Source organism: Dermacentor variabilis, chromosome 2, assembly GCF_050947875.1.
Source record: "Dermacentor variabilis isolate Ectoservices chromosome 2, ASM5094787v1, whole genome shotgun sequence".
In the NCBI taxonomy this organism is placed as follows: Eukaryota; Metazoa; Arthropoda; class Arachnida; order Ixodida; family Ixodidae; genus Dermacentor; species Dermacentor variabilis.
Genome location: NC_134569.1, coordinates 105,206,248 through 105,224,225, shown reverse-complemented (window position 1 = coordinate 105,224,225; position 17,978 = coordinate 105,206,248). Strand labels below are relative to the sequence as shown.

The following is a 17,978-nucleotide window of genomic DNA, read 5'->3' as shown; positions in this document are numbered from 1 at the left end:
GCTCGAACTAGTGCAGTAAGTGCACCCATTACTTAATGTGCCGGTGCATAAGGAGAATAATGTGAAGTCACCAGGATGACGGAAAAGCCTTTTTTTTTCGAATGAACAGACTGACTTCTCGAGTCTTAGAATTCCTTTGTCATAGTCCAACGATGCCGAGACAAAGTCAGGAGCCCTGTAATTGTCTAACGTATCAAAATGCTTTCACTCTTTCTTTCATCTGAAGCGTCAACCCTTCCAACTTGTAATGGCTCCATTCCATCCCTCTAGCCCAAATTTATTTTCGGCGCGAACGTCGTGCCCCTACCACGCGAATGTCTCTCTGTCCCTTCCCCCCTTCCACACCCTCGTTTTACTGTTTGTCGGCTTGCTTGCGTCTATACATCAAATAAGTTAACTGCAGGAAGATTTCGTAGGCGAAGGTCTGCAAAAATAAAAAAAGAAAGTTGCATTTCCGCGAAACATTGATAAGCAGCCTAGAATTAGAAGTTGTATCCTGCGCTGGTATACACGTGTCTAGCAGGATTTTAACGGGATGCTTCACTAGGATGCTAGGGTGCTTCGCTTCTGCACAAACTGCGCGCTCAAGATGTACGCAAATCCAACTGCTTTTTTTTTCATCTTTTTCGCTTTTCAATTTATGGACATTCCAGGTGCATTTCTGCCGTCGCCGTGAGGTTCCGCATAAAGTCCAAGGGCGATAAAATCGCCGCCCGCGTGCTGTGTCCTGTATGTGCGAGTGGAAGCGTGCTAGGGTAAGCCGGCGATCACGGCTAAATCTCGCGCACGTAAGCGAGGACAGCGGGAAGAGACGCGCCGTCTTCCGTCGCGCACAAGGACACGGGGGGGAGGCGTTCTACTCCGGGCGGCCCGGGTGGCCGCGCGCGCCTGCTCGGGTCGCTGTATCTTTTAAGACATCTGCAACAGCGACAGAGGCCGCCGCGCGCTGTGTTTTCGCGCCTTAGTTCACGTTGATGCAAGACTCGGCACGAAGGTCCATTCGCTCGCTGCTGCTGCCGCGCTTCTTCACTCGAGCGCTTTGACAGCGGATTTCCGCGATCATCGAGTGAGATGTGTTCATCGCGCGCGCGTGACATCATGCTTGTTAGTTTAGTTATAGTATGCCTATCTTTGCAAGTTTGTACGGCCGATAAGACTACTATCCTTACTTCGTATAGCTAGCTGCCCACAAACTTCCTATCGCAATCGGTGTTTCACCGTTTGGGTGAAACTGCCACTTTTTTCGACACCTTCTGGGTGCCGTAATCTCATGAAACTATTAGCGCACTGAGGTTACGACAGGACATAGCAATAGTTGGAGCTCGACATACCCTGTTTTTTCAAAAATGTATGAGACTGGCCATTTTGAAGATCTGCTGTTCCAGAGATGTCCAGCTACTTCGGTTCTGCGTCAACGAGCAGACCCTACATGCCTCAAATTACCTAGCTTTTTTTTTTCAATGACTGGTTTCGGCTGAGTTTCACTGATTAATCTTATGAATCAAGTTCATCTTTTGATGCCTGTTCAGTAGTATTCTTTCTCACGAATAGTTGTTCTTGAGTGGCAAGGCCTGTCGCAAGTTCTTTTTTGGCGCGGGGGGACGGGGACGTTGAGTCTCGTGCTACATTTCTATAGCGGTTCCCTGTTATGCTGACCTGCACTGTGATTTCAGTTAAACGTTAGCATGTGTGTTTGGTTCACGCCCCGGCATCGAATCCTTAGCTTCAACATCCTGTCTTTAGAGTACGGTCAGGTTCCACCCGCCACTTGACACGTGCAGCACGGGTATAGGGCATGCATTCACCTGGTGCCTTGGATGGAGCGCTAGAGTGTAAATGACGCTGGAATGTGAATTCGCTATAGAATAAAGAGTTTGTTCGTGAAAATTTAGGGGGGGGGAACTTCCTAATCGTTTCGGGCAAGATAATTTTTTTTTTCTCAGACGATTTAGAACTACTGTCCGTCGTGCGTGTGTTCAGCGATGACTCCTGTTTGTTGGTTCGCAGGCGCCCGTGCTGGAGTGGGACCGTTTCGACTGCTACCCGGAGAATCCAGACGTGGACGTGCGCACGTGCGAGGACCGGGGTTGCTGCTGGGCTGTCACCGACGTCCGAAACGACAAGGATGGTCCTGCTGCCAGGGAACACTACAGGTCGGCATACGCGAAAGGTGGATCGCCGTCTGAGAGCGCTAGTTACAGAAGCACGAGGTTTCAGAAAGACAACAGCCTTTTTATCTTCCCATATTTTTTTTTACGTTTCTGTATGTGCTCTACTTCGTGTATGTCGCCGTCGAATTCTTCTTCTTCTTCTTCTTCTTCTTAAAAAAAAAGCAAATTGCGTTATTATCTTTTCGTTTTTTGGTATAACAAGCCCTTTGTGTAGGTCGTGCAGAGTCGTGACCTATGCAAGACTACATGTTTCTGCAGCGCAGCTGCAGAAACATGTAGTCTTGCATAGGTCACGACGAAGGCGAAGAACCACGCGAAAACTCGGAGGAAGATCATTGCACCCGAACTGTAGGCCGGCCAGCCAAGCTAGCGTGCGATGCACTTTAACCTAGCGGCTCTGGGGCGAGATAGGACATTTTCTATTCAAGGGCTGGCCACGTCAAAGCGTGCCGAATGCCGCCAGGCACACTGGTTGCGCGGTGATACTAGACTACAAGAACTGAAATCTGGGCCAGTTTGTAAGAATTCATGCTTGATTAAAGCGCAAAAAAACAACAGAGGACACAAGAAGGAAGACCAGACAGGACGAGCACTCGTCCTGTCACGTCATCCTTCTAGTGTCATCGTTTTTTCTTTTTTTTGCGCTTTACGTCAAGTATGGACACGAGGCTGTAGAGCATCCGCTTTACGCTGGACTATTCCCGTTCTTTAATCATGTCGTAGTCGTTCATATTGTCACGTTTTAGTGATGGCGGACAACCACAGAGGCACAACTGCAAGTCACAAAACTATTGGGTGATCCTGTGCCCAGCAAAGCAAGCAACACTCAGCGCAGTGATAGCGGCGAGCACACTCGTCAATCGTTGAAATCTGATCTACAGCTCAGACGCGTCGGCTAGGCGAACATTACAGCGTGATCGCTGGCGCTCACGTGTGTTCTAGAATATATACTACAACACTATTCATGTCGCGCATTCAATCAGGTTACTCAAGGTGCGGCGAAAACATGGCGACAGATAGAATCGGGGATAACATTCGAGAAAGTTCATATGCGTACAGACGCGTCTTGCTCCGAGCGATAACTTCGACAATTATTAGCAGGTGAGGAGCGGTCCCTGGAAGAAGGATGAGCAAATGATAATCAATGGACGCGTGTCAAAACTCTCAATCCTGGAACTCGGCGCAACATATCAACGAAAGAGTTAGTCATTCCATAATAGTGATGGCTAGCGATTTTCACTTAGTAGTAATAGTAATGAAAACACCGCCCAAGCACTCTGTACAAATGGTCAACCAGCGAAGCTGAAACGTGCGGCCCCGGTGTTTATTACTGGGTTAATCCCAACGGTTCATTAAACGATGGCTTGGTAGGCTGCCGGATCCTCGATACGCAGGTGCTGCTTACGTTTGGCTGTTCGAGCCTGTTCTGCAGCATTGGCACGGCGTAGGCGAGCTCATATGCGGTTCTGCTCGCGGCGTTGCTGACGGAAAGCTGCCTGCTCCTCAGGAGTGCGTATGACGCGTGGCCTAGCCATATCGGAACCGGAGAGAAACTGCTGCGCGCACGCTCGGCTGCGACGGAGAGCAACGACGTCACTACTGGCGCAGCCAATCGCGCGCCTCTTTCTCTTTTTTTTTTTCACGCATGCGCATAGGGTTGCGCCAGAAGAGGGTTCAGCGTGCCAGTAGCAGACGGACGAATTTGCTAGCCATATAGAGCTTCGCTCTAAAAGGAAGTTGTAAGGTAAGAAGGTACGTTTCAGGCTAAGAAAATCTAGAATGGAGTTAGCTGATGAAAGCGAATGAAGTCCACGTGAGGTCCTATACACACTTCGATATACATGAGACAAAAGGCTGAGGCAAGTTGCGCGACACACTATACTGAGTACCAACTCACTGTTTACTTAGAGTGCATCTGTGCTTTTCTGCAGGGACCGTGTACCCAAATGCATATTGCCGCTCAACTCTGGCTACCGGATAGCGGGCCCCGAGGAATCCTTGTTCGGGGGATACGAGGTGCCCCTGCAGAGGATCCCGTCGCCCTCCCGGTACGGTGACGACATCACGCACTTGAAGGTGCGCGTCCAGATGCAGACGCCGTATCGCCTCAGGGTCAAGGTACGCGTTTGAATTTACTGGAATCGCTTGGACAGCAGCATGGCCTATTGCTCCCCCTGTGAGCTTGCCCGGAAGCTCCTAGTTGTGTTAGAGTATCTGCCACGGGAACTTACAGACCCGGATAACCATCAATAGAGAAAGAGTGCATGTTCTGGTTATGATTCAAGATGCTACAAATGCGATTAGTATTCAAGGCGCGTTTCCGAGGTGGAGATGGTAAAAACGCTTAACGTGCGTACGCGAAATGCGTTATAACGGTTCCGATAAAAAAGTCGTTCGAGAGTCGTCACGGGTCTCAGAGCATGCAGTGATACACAAATACTGTTTTTTTTTGCGGCAGCTCATAAAAAGCAGGATAGGATACGTCCTCGCGATAGTAGGCGTGTGAATTGATGCGCAATCTGGAGAAACGAGAGAAAGGCGACATGTAGAAGTGAGCTTCTAATCGCGTGTGCTTGTCTTCTAACCTGCTCACTCACCGATTCACCCATTCCCACCCCGTACGGCTTGAACCAGAATTCATTTGGAAAGCAGTAGCTAATAGAATCTGCTGCTTTTCATGCTGCCAATTCAAGCAGCTAATTCATGCAACCAGTGGGAGAGAGGTTTTTACAGTGGAGCTATTTAGAACTTCGCTGGGCTCCTCTTGACGTCCGCAGCTTCGCCGAGCTGGGGGGGGGGGGTAGAGTGAGAGTGAAACCCGCGCGCTCGCCTCGGAAGATTTCAAGAAGCTACCAGGTACACGGTGTTGGAGCTAGCATGAATCGGAGCTAAGGCGCGGCGGTTGCCGCGGCGTCGCGTCTGTGTAGCGTCTGGCACACGACACCGACGCACATGGCATCTCAACAAATAGGTTCTGTTGTGGCGGGCGCCTCAAATAGCGAGCCGTCCCAACCGAAAGCCCCCCCAGAGGAAGACGGCATAGATTTTTCCGCAGCCTTAACTTTCCCCAGTTCCGCTGGTCTCTGGTGTTTGCGATAACAGATCCACGAATATTTTTTTTACTGTACTGTCAGAAGATACCCTGGAACACATACCCCTAGAAACAGACCCATTGGCTAGCAACAAAGAATGTAACTTATCCGGACTACAGCGCCAATCGTGCGCTCTGGACCCGGAGTTGCATTGGGTGCGTACGAACTCTGGGCTAATATTTCCAGAAGCAAGTACAGCGCCGCACTTATGACGACACTGCGCCTCACGTGCAGATCTACGACTCCTCCGAGGAGCGCTACGAGGTACCGGACCCCGTGATCCCCGTAGAGATGGACCTCGGATCTCCCCTCGTTCACGAAGGGGACGTGCAGATGTACGCCACCAGCTACAGCCTGGGCACTGACCCCTTCAGTTTCCAAGTACGGCGAACCAAGACTGGCACCGTCATGTGAGCAGATGCCGAGTGCTTTTTTGTCAATAATTAAGGCTGTCATGGCGCTAGGTTGACGGCTTTACGCGTTCAAAGCGTTAAGTTCTCTGTTACTGCACGTACTTCGGAGACAGTGCCACATGCGTGAGAAAGATATATATATATATATATATATATATATATATATATATATATATATATATATATATATATATATATATATATATATATATATATATATATATATAGAGAGAGAGAGAGAGAGAGAGAGAGAGAGAGGCAGGGAAGTCAACCAGACGCAAGTTCAGTTTGCTGCCCCACACGGGAAAAAAAGAATTAATGGATGAACGGGAGGAGGAAAGGAGAGATCACTACGGGGGTTGTACACTGGGACTACAGTCAGTCACTGAGCTGAGTCGACTTTTGCAACTGCAGTAATGCACGTATCGCTTTCTAATTTCATGATGCATGGGACAACTGTCTCTATTGTAATCGAGAATGATCTTGAGTCCAAGTGACCTAACGTGGTATGGAGTAGAAGGCGCTGGTCGCCGTAGCGAGGAAAGGTGCTGAAGAGGCGTTCGATGTGGGCTCCTGACACATGTGTTTTTTTATTTATGTAGGCACCTAACCTCTTACGCATGCAAGATGTGACTAATCTGACGACAATGAGAGATGAATAACAGACTACACATTTCGTAAGTCGCTGCACTATCTGCATGAGACTGGCTTCTGTGCTTGTAATTCTCACATTATGCTGCGTGGCATCCCGTGCAAATAAAAAGGAAAGAAAGAAAGAAAGAAAGAAAGAAAGAAAGAAAGAAAGAAAGAAAGAAAGAAAGGAAACGCTGTAAGATAACATGATATCCTAATTACGTGAAAAATAGAACATTGTGAATAAAAATACAAGAAGCTATTTCTCGCATAAAGTATCTTCCTTGCATTCTCGATCATGTCATTTCTAGCGTGTGCTTGTGTTTTGTGTACGCGTGTGTGTCGAAAAGATCACTTTCCGGCTATTGTCGAATCGTGGTTGAAATAAAACTATCCGTATGAATAGAGCAAATAATTTCCGAGGAAGCCCGCAAGGTGAAGGAAAGTTCATGAAGGCAAAAGTTGTCATTCACCGGACTTTAGCCCGAAGCTACAAAGGAAGCTCATCCCGGTTTCTCTGAAACATAAATTTTGCAGTTGAAAAAAAACGTTCGGCCTGGGATTCGAGCCTAGGACCAACGCGTTAACAGGGCGGTGGCATTACCGTCTGATCTAACCAGGAGGCTAGCAGATCGCGGCGCGAGGGCGAACTAATCGAAACTCGAACAGGACACTGAATATGGCAAATCAGTTCTGCGGAATCCCTGAAGGTGGAGGAGCCTCGGGATTTGGAGTACGTATTCCAATTCAGAATAATTTGTCGAATAACTTGTCACAGTATCAATGAGTTTAAGTGTCAGTTGATTATTTGCAGGCTGAATTTAGGCACAGGACCTTATTTCCGCCCATGTGGCACGCACTACATTTCGCTCAAGCTAACATTTTCGTCTTCTTTCGTCGACAAAGGACCAATGAGTTGCTTTCGTGCCGGTGTGGGACATTCAATCAGTAGTAACGCTGAGCTTCAGTGTGTCAGGAAGAGCTGTTCGTTTCTTTTCCCACAACTGTGTATTGAACAGGAGATACCGTTCGCTTCACTGATCAAACGAGAGGAAAAGTACTTGCTCTGAATTTTCTTCTCAGGAGCAGTCGATGGCTAGTTATCACATACGAGAATTATATTGCTGAGTATGTGCTGACTTGCTCAATGAAGGCCTCGTTGAGAATGTTATGCTACGATGCAGCTCACGATATTGGTGTTCCGGTCCACAGCATTAGGTACTTTTACCAAGGTTGTCACTTGCCCTCGCTCTCACTCACTCACTCACTCACTCACTCACTCACTCACTCACTCACTCACTCACTCACTCACTCACTCACTCACTCACTCACTCACTCACTCACTCACTCACTCACTCACTCACTCACTCACTCACTCACTCACTCACTCACTCACTCACTCACTCACTCACTCACTCACTCACTCACTCACTCACAATTTCTTTCGCAATACGCCACCGCGCGTGTCACAGGCTGCCTTCGTACGGATGTTACAGCTTCGACACAGGTGTCGGTGCGCTGGTGTTCGCGCACCAGTTCCTGCAGATTTCGGCGCGCCTGCCCAGCGGTCTCGTGTACGGTCTCGGGGAGCAAGTGCATGATCGATTCCAGCACGACACCGGCTGGAGGACGTGGCCCATATTCAACAGAGACGCCTTCCCAGAGGTACGCAGCAGGCATCTGGTGAAATCAGCAACTCAAACATGGCTCCATTTCGCGGCAGTAGGTAGTGTTCCGGAGAAACCTTATATAGTGACAGGTAACCGAGAGCGGGGGACAGGTTTCCGGACTTGCACGCGTGTTTTAAAGCGGGGGGGGGGGGGGCTTACGAGGGAACTTAATGCAGATTTCAGGTACTATAAAATTACAGTGATGTTTCAATTCGTGAACGCGGATGACGCGTAAGCTATGGACCCTCGGTGCGCCTAGACGCCTACCCTGTCCGCATTGCAGATCATATTCAAGACAGATCTCGCGCGACCGAGCAGCTGCCGGAGAGAAGGCCCCGTTGTAAACATTTGTTTACTATCTAAATTACTTAGCATGGCGTCAGCGCTCACAGGCAAACATGAACACGTCACACTCGATGACCGCAGGCATTCGCTGTCAAAAAGCTGACGGGAGGAATCGCGGCAGCAGCAGCGAGCGAAGTGACCTTCGTGCTGTCTATCGCTTCAGCGCAAACTGAGCGGTGAGGACACAGCGCACGCAAACATACGAGCAGTCGGCCCTCCTAGTTTGTGCCCCCAAAGCAGAACGCGTTCGAGATAAAGCCCGCGCTACCGCGGTCAACAAGGCCGCAGGTCAGTATGGCGGTACCGACGGCAGGGTAGTACTATTCAGTACCGCATTTCGGCACGGTAGTAAGGGGAGCGTCCTCACATTTTCCCCTCGTGACAGCTAGCGCTTTGAGACGCTGTGGTTGAGACGCTTGAGTCCGGTTGGCTTCCGCGTACGGGTGAGGCACAGTGGTAAGGGGCAACACTTCCCATGAGAGTGTGCAATATAGTGCCGCAAATAACCACTCCCCAATGCATGCTTAACGTATTCTTTAGCAGTAAGCGGGGTTGGCTCTTCATAATTTTTTTCGTTATTAATAGCAAACACTTCAGCAGTGTAATTTCAGGCATACGTGTGTCAGACTGTGTTCATTGTGTTAGTTTAAAGAGGATGAAGAACGCTTAACAATTTTTCACCTCAAATTTCTGCGTTGTCGTCACCCGTAGTGTTAATTAAATGTGCAGACGAAATTTTGCAGACAAACCGGAGCCAGCACGGAGGCCTAGGCGCCTTCCTCGTTCGCTTGCTTCGCGGCTTCAGGCGAACACCGCCGATTTCACGAGCCGGCCAGTTACGCTTGCGCGTAAGAAAGAAAGATGCCGTCTCCGTTAGTGTTGCTTGCTATATTAAACATTGCTTGGCACAGGAGGAACGCCACACGTTTAACTATGTTGTGTTCGACGACCGGCATATTAAGTGCAAATTAAGCGCTTTGAGTGCACCGCGGCTCGGTACTCTTGAAAAAATATTGTCTTCCACAGGACTACTCTAATCTGTATGGCTCACACCCGATGTACATGTGCATCGAGAAGGACAACAACGCTCACGCCGTGCTTCTGCTCAACAGCAATGCCATGGGTAAGCGCTGATTTGGTTACGGGTCATTTTGCTATGGCTGATCGACTGGCTTATCCCGATCGAGTTTTCGCCCGCCGACCAGGCATTTCTGCCACGAGTTGCGGCAAGAGGTATATGACGAGACATCTGGTACAAAGGTGGTGTAGTCCTTTGTTTCGTATAGGATAAGCTGTTTTGCACAGCTTTCGGCAAATTTACCAATTGTTTATGCCTTAAGCGTTCACCTTCACCGTCAAAGCACGCCGGCACTGATAATCTACCCCTTTTTTGCATCTTATTAGGCAGAGAACGTCCTCTAGCTGTAGCTCTCGTTGATAGGTTCTGTAAAGTGCTTCGGTGATTGCGGTGCCGTCATTCACCAACATTCGATGGTTATACTAGGGTAATCTACGGTCGAGAGGTGCGCGGATTGTGTAACCTCTTCTTGCAATCATAGGGAGCAACCACTGCGCTGTCGAACTCGGTGCATTGCCAGGCACAAGCTATGAATTCCTTATATTGGTGGCGCCTGGCGCTGCACGTATATTAACACGTCATATGCTACCGTATCGTCGTGAATGACTCGCCACCTCAGGCATCTATAGGGCATGCCATCTCATAACTAACAGATATACAGCGCACGCGAAAGATACCGAAGGACAACATCTGCTTCTTTAGCATCTGCTTCTTTTTGTTTCTTCTGTTGAAGACAACAAAAATTGTGAAAGTTTTTATGAAGAAGGAAATCTTGCTGGGCAGGTTTCCGCACTACATCAGGGAACACGGAGGTGGTAATTACATGGCGTGGTGCCGCAATTACGTTATATGGTAGCCAGCATGGTGAACTGGCATGCTCCATGGTTGCAGGATACACCGTGACCGACTCACTGAAAGCTGAGCGTATTCCGCCGGATATAACAGGGACAAGAAATGGGGGGAGAGTACTTTTCGTTTCGAGAGCAGCGGCAGGAGACAACCGCGCTTACTCTGTGCACAGTACAGTAATAACGACTCCATTGAAGGGGTAGGCTCAAGGCATACGATGAAACGGGGTAATATAATATCCATGAGCATCGATTCACAGCAGCGAGTCCAAATCGACCTCGTAGATGTAGGAGAGGAGCGCGCAATGTGATTCAACGTTTATCCACGTGTACGGGCCGTTTTCGCCTTTCATGTTGATGCTGGCTTGGGCGGTATATGCGACGTTTAATATTTGGTGTAGCAGGGCAGATCCACAGTGAGTACGATGTGCCTACGGGCTTGGTCGACTTAGTGGATTCCTGAACACTTCTACTTCGCCTCTTCAACTTTTCAACGACCGCAAAGAAACGCAAAACGGAGTACGAAAGAATGGCCTATACGTGGCGATGTGCGCCAAGCTTTCGGTGACGCCGTCACGGCGTGGCTATAGTGCACACGTCAGTGATTTGTGATACCACGTGACCACAGTTCCGGTTTTCGTGACGTAACGAGGAGTTCTGCTTAACAAACCCAAAGCCACGAAGCTTGGCACCCCTTGGTCAGCTTTTGAATTTGATCCCATTAAAAAGTAATGCGAAAAATGATTGCTGGCGTATTCGAAAAAAACATAGGCACGATATCGGGATTGCAGAGTAGTCAGTAATCTAATAAAGCCGGGAAAACGAGGTCCAAAATGTTTGTGTTAGTAATTTTTGTAGTAACTGGGAAATGCGATCACGAATAGAAAATAGCCTTTCCCGCTTTAGCCTGTGTCGCCGCAGACTTTTCCATGTTCGTTTCTGCAGTGTAATGCCTAACAAGTAATGTTAAATTCCGCAGAGATTCAGCTACAGCCAACTCCAGCTGTGACATTCCGGACTACCGGCGGAGTTCTTGATTTTTATTTCTTCATGGGACCCACGCCCGAAGAAGTCGTCAGACAATACACTGAGGTGAGGGCTCGACAGCGTTTGCAACTGGTTATCACCCGCCGCTACAGTTTAGTTGCTATAGATTCAATTTTGCTTATTAAGAAGGATCTACCAAACCCTTCTCTCTTGTTAACATACGCACGTTCTATAATCATTTTATGAAATATCTAGAATCTATAAAAATATCATACTAAATAAATGTCAGTATGGCTTTTGTCGCTCTCTCAACACCGCAACACAACTAATCAAATTATCTGAATAATTCTTCCTTTCATCTAACCTTCTTGGACTGAACCTAACACCCCTTTCATCTCGTCGTCACAGGGGATGGCTGAAGTTTCTTCGTACACGATTTAGCTCGTCACACTGTACTAGTTTAAATACATTTATCAGCTCGCTATACTTCACGGCCCCGAAGTTCTCACAACTTAAACCTTTTCACTATACAGCGTTGAACAAACACGTTTTAATACGTTTCTCTTCTGATTTGTTATAGAACGTTGGAAAGCTTCTTTCTAGTCTCCTGTTACCCATTCTCAGCGTAGGTCTGCCAACCGGACGCTTTTCTCGTTAGCATCACATGCCTTTGCTTTCTTTTTCTCTTTGGGTCGTGTTCCCTTATAGTATTTGACTGATTCGTTGTTTGCCAATAATGAGAAATGTTTTACCCACTGTTGCTTCCTGCAACAGCTCCATCAGGGCTGCAGTAGGCAGAAATATATGTAACACTTTCTTGAACATGTGCATATTTTGTTTGATTAGAAATTCGTGTTACTAAAACATCTTGTCTACACGTGAAAAAGCTTGTGCGTCATAATAATCGCATTATAGAAAGGCGGCGCTCTAGGGAATGCGATGCGCCAGTCGCATTCATGTAACCGCCGAGAGTAAGCAGACCGTACTAAAGAGGCACAGGCGAAGAACACGCGAGCGCTTTAGTTTGCTGCAAGGAACAACTTGCCAGCATATTTGCCTACTGTAAGGCGTTGTCAACCCTCCGTGGTTGCTTAGTGGCTATGGTGTTGGGCTGCTAAGCACGAGGTCGCGGGATCGAATCCCGGTCACGGCAGCCGCATTTCGATAGGGGCGAAAACACCCGTGTACTTAGATCTAACTGCACGTTAAAGAACTCCAGTCCTAAGCCCTCTAGAAGGGCGTGCCTCATAATCGAATCGTGGTTTCGGCACGTAAAACCCTATAGTTTTTTTTTAAATCGTCGCCTTTCTTTTCTTTTTCATATGCTAAAGATATGCTCATGTACTATTTCTCCTAATCGCGCGCAATCCCAAGTAACTCGTCACAGTCACGCGAGTTGCGGAGTGTTGTTGTAATACTGTTTTCGCGACGAAAAGAACATGGGCGCTAACCTGTTTCGCAGGCGGTGGGTCGTCCGTTGATGCCCCCGTACTGGGCTCTCGGCTTCCACCTGGGCCGCTGGGGCTACCGCACCACCGACTATGTGCGAGACACGCAGAAGAAGATGCGAGACATGAACATGCCGCAGGTGGGTTGCGCACACTATCGTTATCGCGCATGCGTTTCCTTTCTAAAAGCGTGCTTTTTCTGTCGCCCACTACAATCATTCTTACTGCTGATCATTTCTAGCGTCTCTTAACAGGTACCTTTAGTCGTAAATGGAAAGAAAAAAAAAAGGACACGCTTTAACATTTTCACGACGATACAGTGTGTCTGCAGCGCTCGATAGTCTCTCTTAATTGGCAGACTTAATGCGTGAAATCGAAGCCAGCTCCCTTAGATTAATTTGTGCGGGCAGATATTATTAAGTAGTGTCTGCCTTCGTGAAAGGCGAATTTGTTAGCATGGACTCCACGTTTAAAGCTTTTGGGAAGCTGTGACACTCGTAGCTTCGTTTTTTCCCCTTAAGTATACATGTACCGCGAGTTGCAATCTGATACCAGCAACATTATTGCCAATCTACGAGACGTGCCTGCGCCCTGGAGTAGTATAACCAGTGTGTCCCGCGCCGCAAGGGTGCTTTAAGGTTTCCTATATATAGCCTCAATCAGATACCGTGAATAACGTTTATTGTGAGTGTTTGTGTCTTTTACCAAACAGAAAAGCTGCTCAGAAAGTTCACCAATCCTGTGGATATTACGGCGAGTAATCCGCAGCTATAGCGAAACCGCGGCACAGCCAATTAACGCGCCGATAATTCGATGCATAAGGCTGACGTGCGGTGTGAGGCTCATATACTCAGCCGCTCCAAGGAAGCGAGCAGACTGCCTGCTTTCAGAATATTCGATCCAACCTCGATGAATGCTTGTACCCCAGTGGCTGGTGCGTCTCGACGCGACCGGACTCATTGCATCCTCCTTATTTTTATGAACGATATACCGATTCGGGTTCCCATTTGTAGCTTATATTTAAGGCGAGAGCCATAAGTGGTTCATTGCAATGGCTCATACCGGAAAAAACTGCGTCGTCCGGTTCAATGTTACAAAAGCTATGGCTCATACTCAAAAAACGTGTCGTCCCCTCCATTGGTACAAAAACTATCATCGTCAGCAACGGCTCAAACCCTCCTAAGCAAGCAAAAAATGCAGCGGCTCATCCCACTCGTAATGCAGAGGCTACAAGCATTCAGCAAAGCGCAGCGAACAGTGCACACATTCTTTGGAATCACGCATACAACACACAGAACCGCTTACGTCTCCATCCCCTGCTGGGAGGGTACGCCGTAAAGTCGAAGAGAAACGTCGTTGGCGCTAGTCTGACCTCGCTATGCTGGTGCGCGAAGGCGCAGCGAGCCGAAGAACCCAAACTGCGAGAGCAGCAACGCGACTATGCGATACGGCGCATAACAAAGTGTGCAGCAGGCTTTCGCCTTCACGTGTTACAGGAGTGTAACACAGTGCCGAATTTTTTTTGTTATCTTTGTTTGCGAGTGTCGAGACGTTGGACCGTTGGAACGCGATAGCATTCAAATATGTGTGACTGCTTCTCACGCTTCCCGGCAACTACAGCTTATGTAACAGTAATGTTTTCCTAGAAACACTGGCGGCGAACGCTATGAACAAACGCGAGCTTTCTGGTTCTTTCTTTTTGTCCTCCCCTTCCCCCCTTACGGTAAGTGCCACCGCTGCCGCGGATGCGCGGAGGCGAGCGCCATTTGGATGGTGCTGCAAGGAACCGAGCAGGGCGCGCCTCAATACTATAAACAGACCTCACACGACAGCTGAAAAAGGGGTTTGTGTTTGAGTTTCAGCGTAAAATAATTATGTTTTCTGGCATAATCAAATTACAATCTGACGATATCATGTCTGTAGGTTGTGTGTAACTCGTACTTTACGAATTTTCCGACGCATTTTACTTCCCTTTTTTCGTGAATAGGAGAGAGAGAGAGAGAGAGAAGGGAAGAAGGAAAGGCAGGGAGGTTAACCAGACTGAGTCCAGTTTGCTACCCTACACGTGGAGAGGGGAATGGGGAGCGAAAAAGAGAGAAAGAGAACTTAGGTGTAGGATGTCTATAGTCGGGCACTCAAGTCTGTTGCCCTCAGGTAGTGAAAAAGCGCTCGAACTGCTTTCTGGGCTAATGAACTGTGAGGCCAGGCTCCCAAGATCTTCGCTTCCGTAAATGGCCTGCCATCCAGTCTATTTAAGGCACACTGGAGGCAGGCATTGTACGCCCTCCGATGGCAGTTTCCAGCCTGCTCCTTGCTTTGATTTTCGCTCCTTCAATTGTGCATACGTTTGCAAACACAACAACAACAACAATAATAATACCACGGGAACTTTCAACGCTCTCATCCCCAGGATGTGGCTCACGTGGACAAAGACATCCTGTACAAGCACCGGTTGTTCACCCTGGACCAGAACAACTTCGCCAAGCTGCCCAACCTCGTTAAGGAGTTGCACGGCCGCGGCCAGCGCCTTACCGTCGTCATGGAGCCGGGGGTGGCCGTGCCGCGTGGGGAACCCGGTCCTTACGCTCCACTGGAGAGCGGAGAGCGACTCGGAGTGTTCGTCAACGACACCTGGGGCACGCAGCCCATCCAGGGCTTGGTGAGACTGACCGCCTCTCAGTGTCTTTGCTCATATATCTCAGTCGAGTGTACGAAATGTCAATTGTTTGTAACGCTCCTACTTAAGGAACAAACGTTTAAATTGCGCGACACATTCAACTTACAATGCCCCCCCCCCCCGCCCGCCCCCCATTTCTACTAAATATAAACTTTCGTTTCCTCAGGACATTGGGAAACGTATAGCTGAAGATGGCTGCGAAACACTTTCAAACACTGTTATAAAAATTGCTTTGCTAAAGCGGTTTCTTATACACACACATTTATTTTCGCACACAGATTTGCCATAGTGGTCCACCCTTTTGTGAGAAATTTGATTCTGGTGATTTTTATAGTTATGTCAGGGCTGCGGGGTAAATTTCCCGCCGATCGTAAAATTAAGTAGTATACGCTGTGGAGCGCTTGATCGGCGTAATTTATTGCGCCGCCCTTAATTCGCCCGCATTCTTTGAATTCTGCCTACACGTAAGCCATAACGCGCCCCTTATTTTCGCCAAATATAAACTTTGTGTGGCATAGTGTTTGCTCGGGACGGTGTGAATCAGAAGGTGAAATGACCATACAACGCTTTCAAGATCTTAAAAAAAGAATGTCTTACAAATTGTGCATTTGATTCCGATCCAAGTTCGCACACATATTTGCCAAAGCCTCTCCCGTATGTTGGTTAAATTTGAATGAGTTTGCATATGTAGTTGTGCCAGTACTACGTGGTAAATTTCCCGCCGCTCGGTAAACTGTCTTACTGCGTTCCCGGGAGCCCTTGTATAAGCAGTTTATTGCAAAGACCACAATTAAGCCACACACTTGGAACTTCGCCATCACATATAGCCCATAACGTGGCCCTTATTTTCGCAAAATATTAACGTGTAACCAAGAGTTTGCGTTGGACACCGGAAAACATTGCGTAAGAAGACCATATGACGCTTTGGAGCACTTCATTAGCGAATTTTTTACAAACATTGTATTTGTATTTGATCAACATGCATTTAAGTTAACATACATATTTGCCATAGCGTTCCCCAGATGTTGGTTAAGTTTGGTCTCGGTGGCTTCGTAGTTGTGCCAGGGCAGCGAGCTAGCCACCCGTAAAACACAGCCATAACGCTCCGGGGCACTGCATACGTAATTTATTTCAAAAGCCACAACTAATCCACACGATTGGAACTTTGCCTACACATTTCCTGTGACGTGCCCCACAAGTTAGAATATTATAAGCACGGTGCCTTGTTTAGTTCACCCAGGACGGCGGAGAATCCAACTGCAAAGCTTGTATGATACATGGAATTAGGGAAAGAACGAGGATTCAGTAATTATTTGCAATGTTTCTAATTAGGCAAGCAACGTCAAAGTTTGGCTACGCATTACACTTACAATCCACTACAGCCAACTGGAACGACTCAAGCTCACGCCCAAAGGGAGATCAGTACTCCGACACCTGAACTACAGCGAGACGTACGTCGCAGACACGGACAAGAAATAGCGAATCCCTCCGGACGTTCGAGAGTGCATTTGCATCGCACGTGTCCGGCGCAACATGCATCCCGTGTGTCACAAGAGTAGAAGACAGACAGACAAGAGTAGAAGCCAACGCCATCAAACGAAGCTTCAAGCACGATCCGAATGCCCGCTACACCGACGCGGCCAAGTATCCGCATCGAAACGCGTACGCTCTATGCGTCGTAGGCTCCCGAGGCTGCGAACTAGCATCGGCAACCACCAAGGCACGCAACCAGGAAACGGCTGAAGAAGCGGCAATCGCTCTCGCCATCACCACATGGACAGATGCAGCGGTTATGTTCACCGACTCTCAGACCGCCTGTGGAAACTTCTTGAGGGACCGCATCTCGGCCGATGCACTCAAGATGCTAAAAAGACGAAGCACTCCGCTCCCGTACACCTGCGTAACGTGGGTACCCGGACACGAGGGACTAGAGGGGAACGAAGCGGCCCACGCCGCTACCCGCGAGCACGTCAGCCGGGCTCCCCTATCCCCACGCGCTCTCGGACCCGCGACAGAAGAGGCGGAGGCCGCACCCACAAACTATTCGGCCATATTGCAACATTACAGGCTCTAGCGTCGAGCGTACTCTCCACCGCACCATAAACTCGGCAAAGAAGAAAGCGTGATTATTAGACGCCTGCAAAGTAAGACGTACACGCGCGGAGCGATAATGCATCGCCTCTGCCGGACGCTCCACGGCTACTTCTGCCCACTCTGCAACGTACCCGACACTCTGGCACACTTGCTCCTGGAATGCCCGTGGCAGGAAGGCAGCGAAATGCAACAAGAAGCGGAAGCAAAACGAGCACGAGAAGCAAACCACCTATTCAAAACGTGGGAGGCCGAGCTAACCCTTGGCGACCTGGAAGACCAACGACAACTTGTCGCCAGGGCCAACAGGACAGTCGAAGCCAGAGGGTTCCTGGACTAAGGAGCCTTCCCACCTGAGGGTAATACCGGGCCTCGCTCGGGACACTGGCTCGTATAATAAACGTTTCTTTCTCTCTCTCTCATTGAATTTGAAGTTGGTGTCTTGTGCAGGTAGTTATGTCTATGAGAAACATTGCGAATAACGGCAATATAACATCCTGGAACGCTTGAATAAGTAACTTTCTT

The 17,978-nt window shown here is 48.5% G+C and overlaps 1 protein-coding gene across 2 annotated transcripts in view; it reads left to right on the top strand.

The window, feature by feature from the left end:
• LOC142572458 (lysosomal alpha-glucosidase-like) overlaps nt 1-17,978 on the top strand; it is a 90,338-nt gene that overhangs the window by 47,009 nt on the left and 25,351 nt on the right. For both annotated transcript variants that reach the window (XM_075681586.1, XM_075681585.1), the window contains exons 3-10: nt 2,008-2,153; nt 4,103-4,289; nt 5,498-5,673; nt 7,806-7,974; nt 9,351-9,447; nt 11,230-11,342; nt 12,700-12,825; nt 15,096-15,344. In XM_075681586.1, the coding sequence (XP_075537701.1) occupies nt 2,008-2,153; nt 4,103-4,289; nt 5,498-5,673; nt 7,806-7,974; nt 9,351-9,447; nt 11,230-11,342; nt 12,700-12,825; nt 15,096-15,344 (1,263 nt within the window). The remainder of the gene's footprint in view (nt 1-2,007; nt 2,154-4,102; nt 4,290-5,497; nt 5,674-7,805; nt 7,975-9,350; nt 9,448-11,229; nt 11,343-12,699; nt 12,826-15,095; nt 15,345-17,978) is intronic.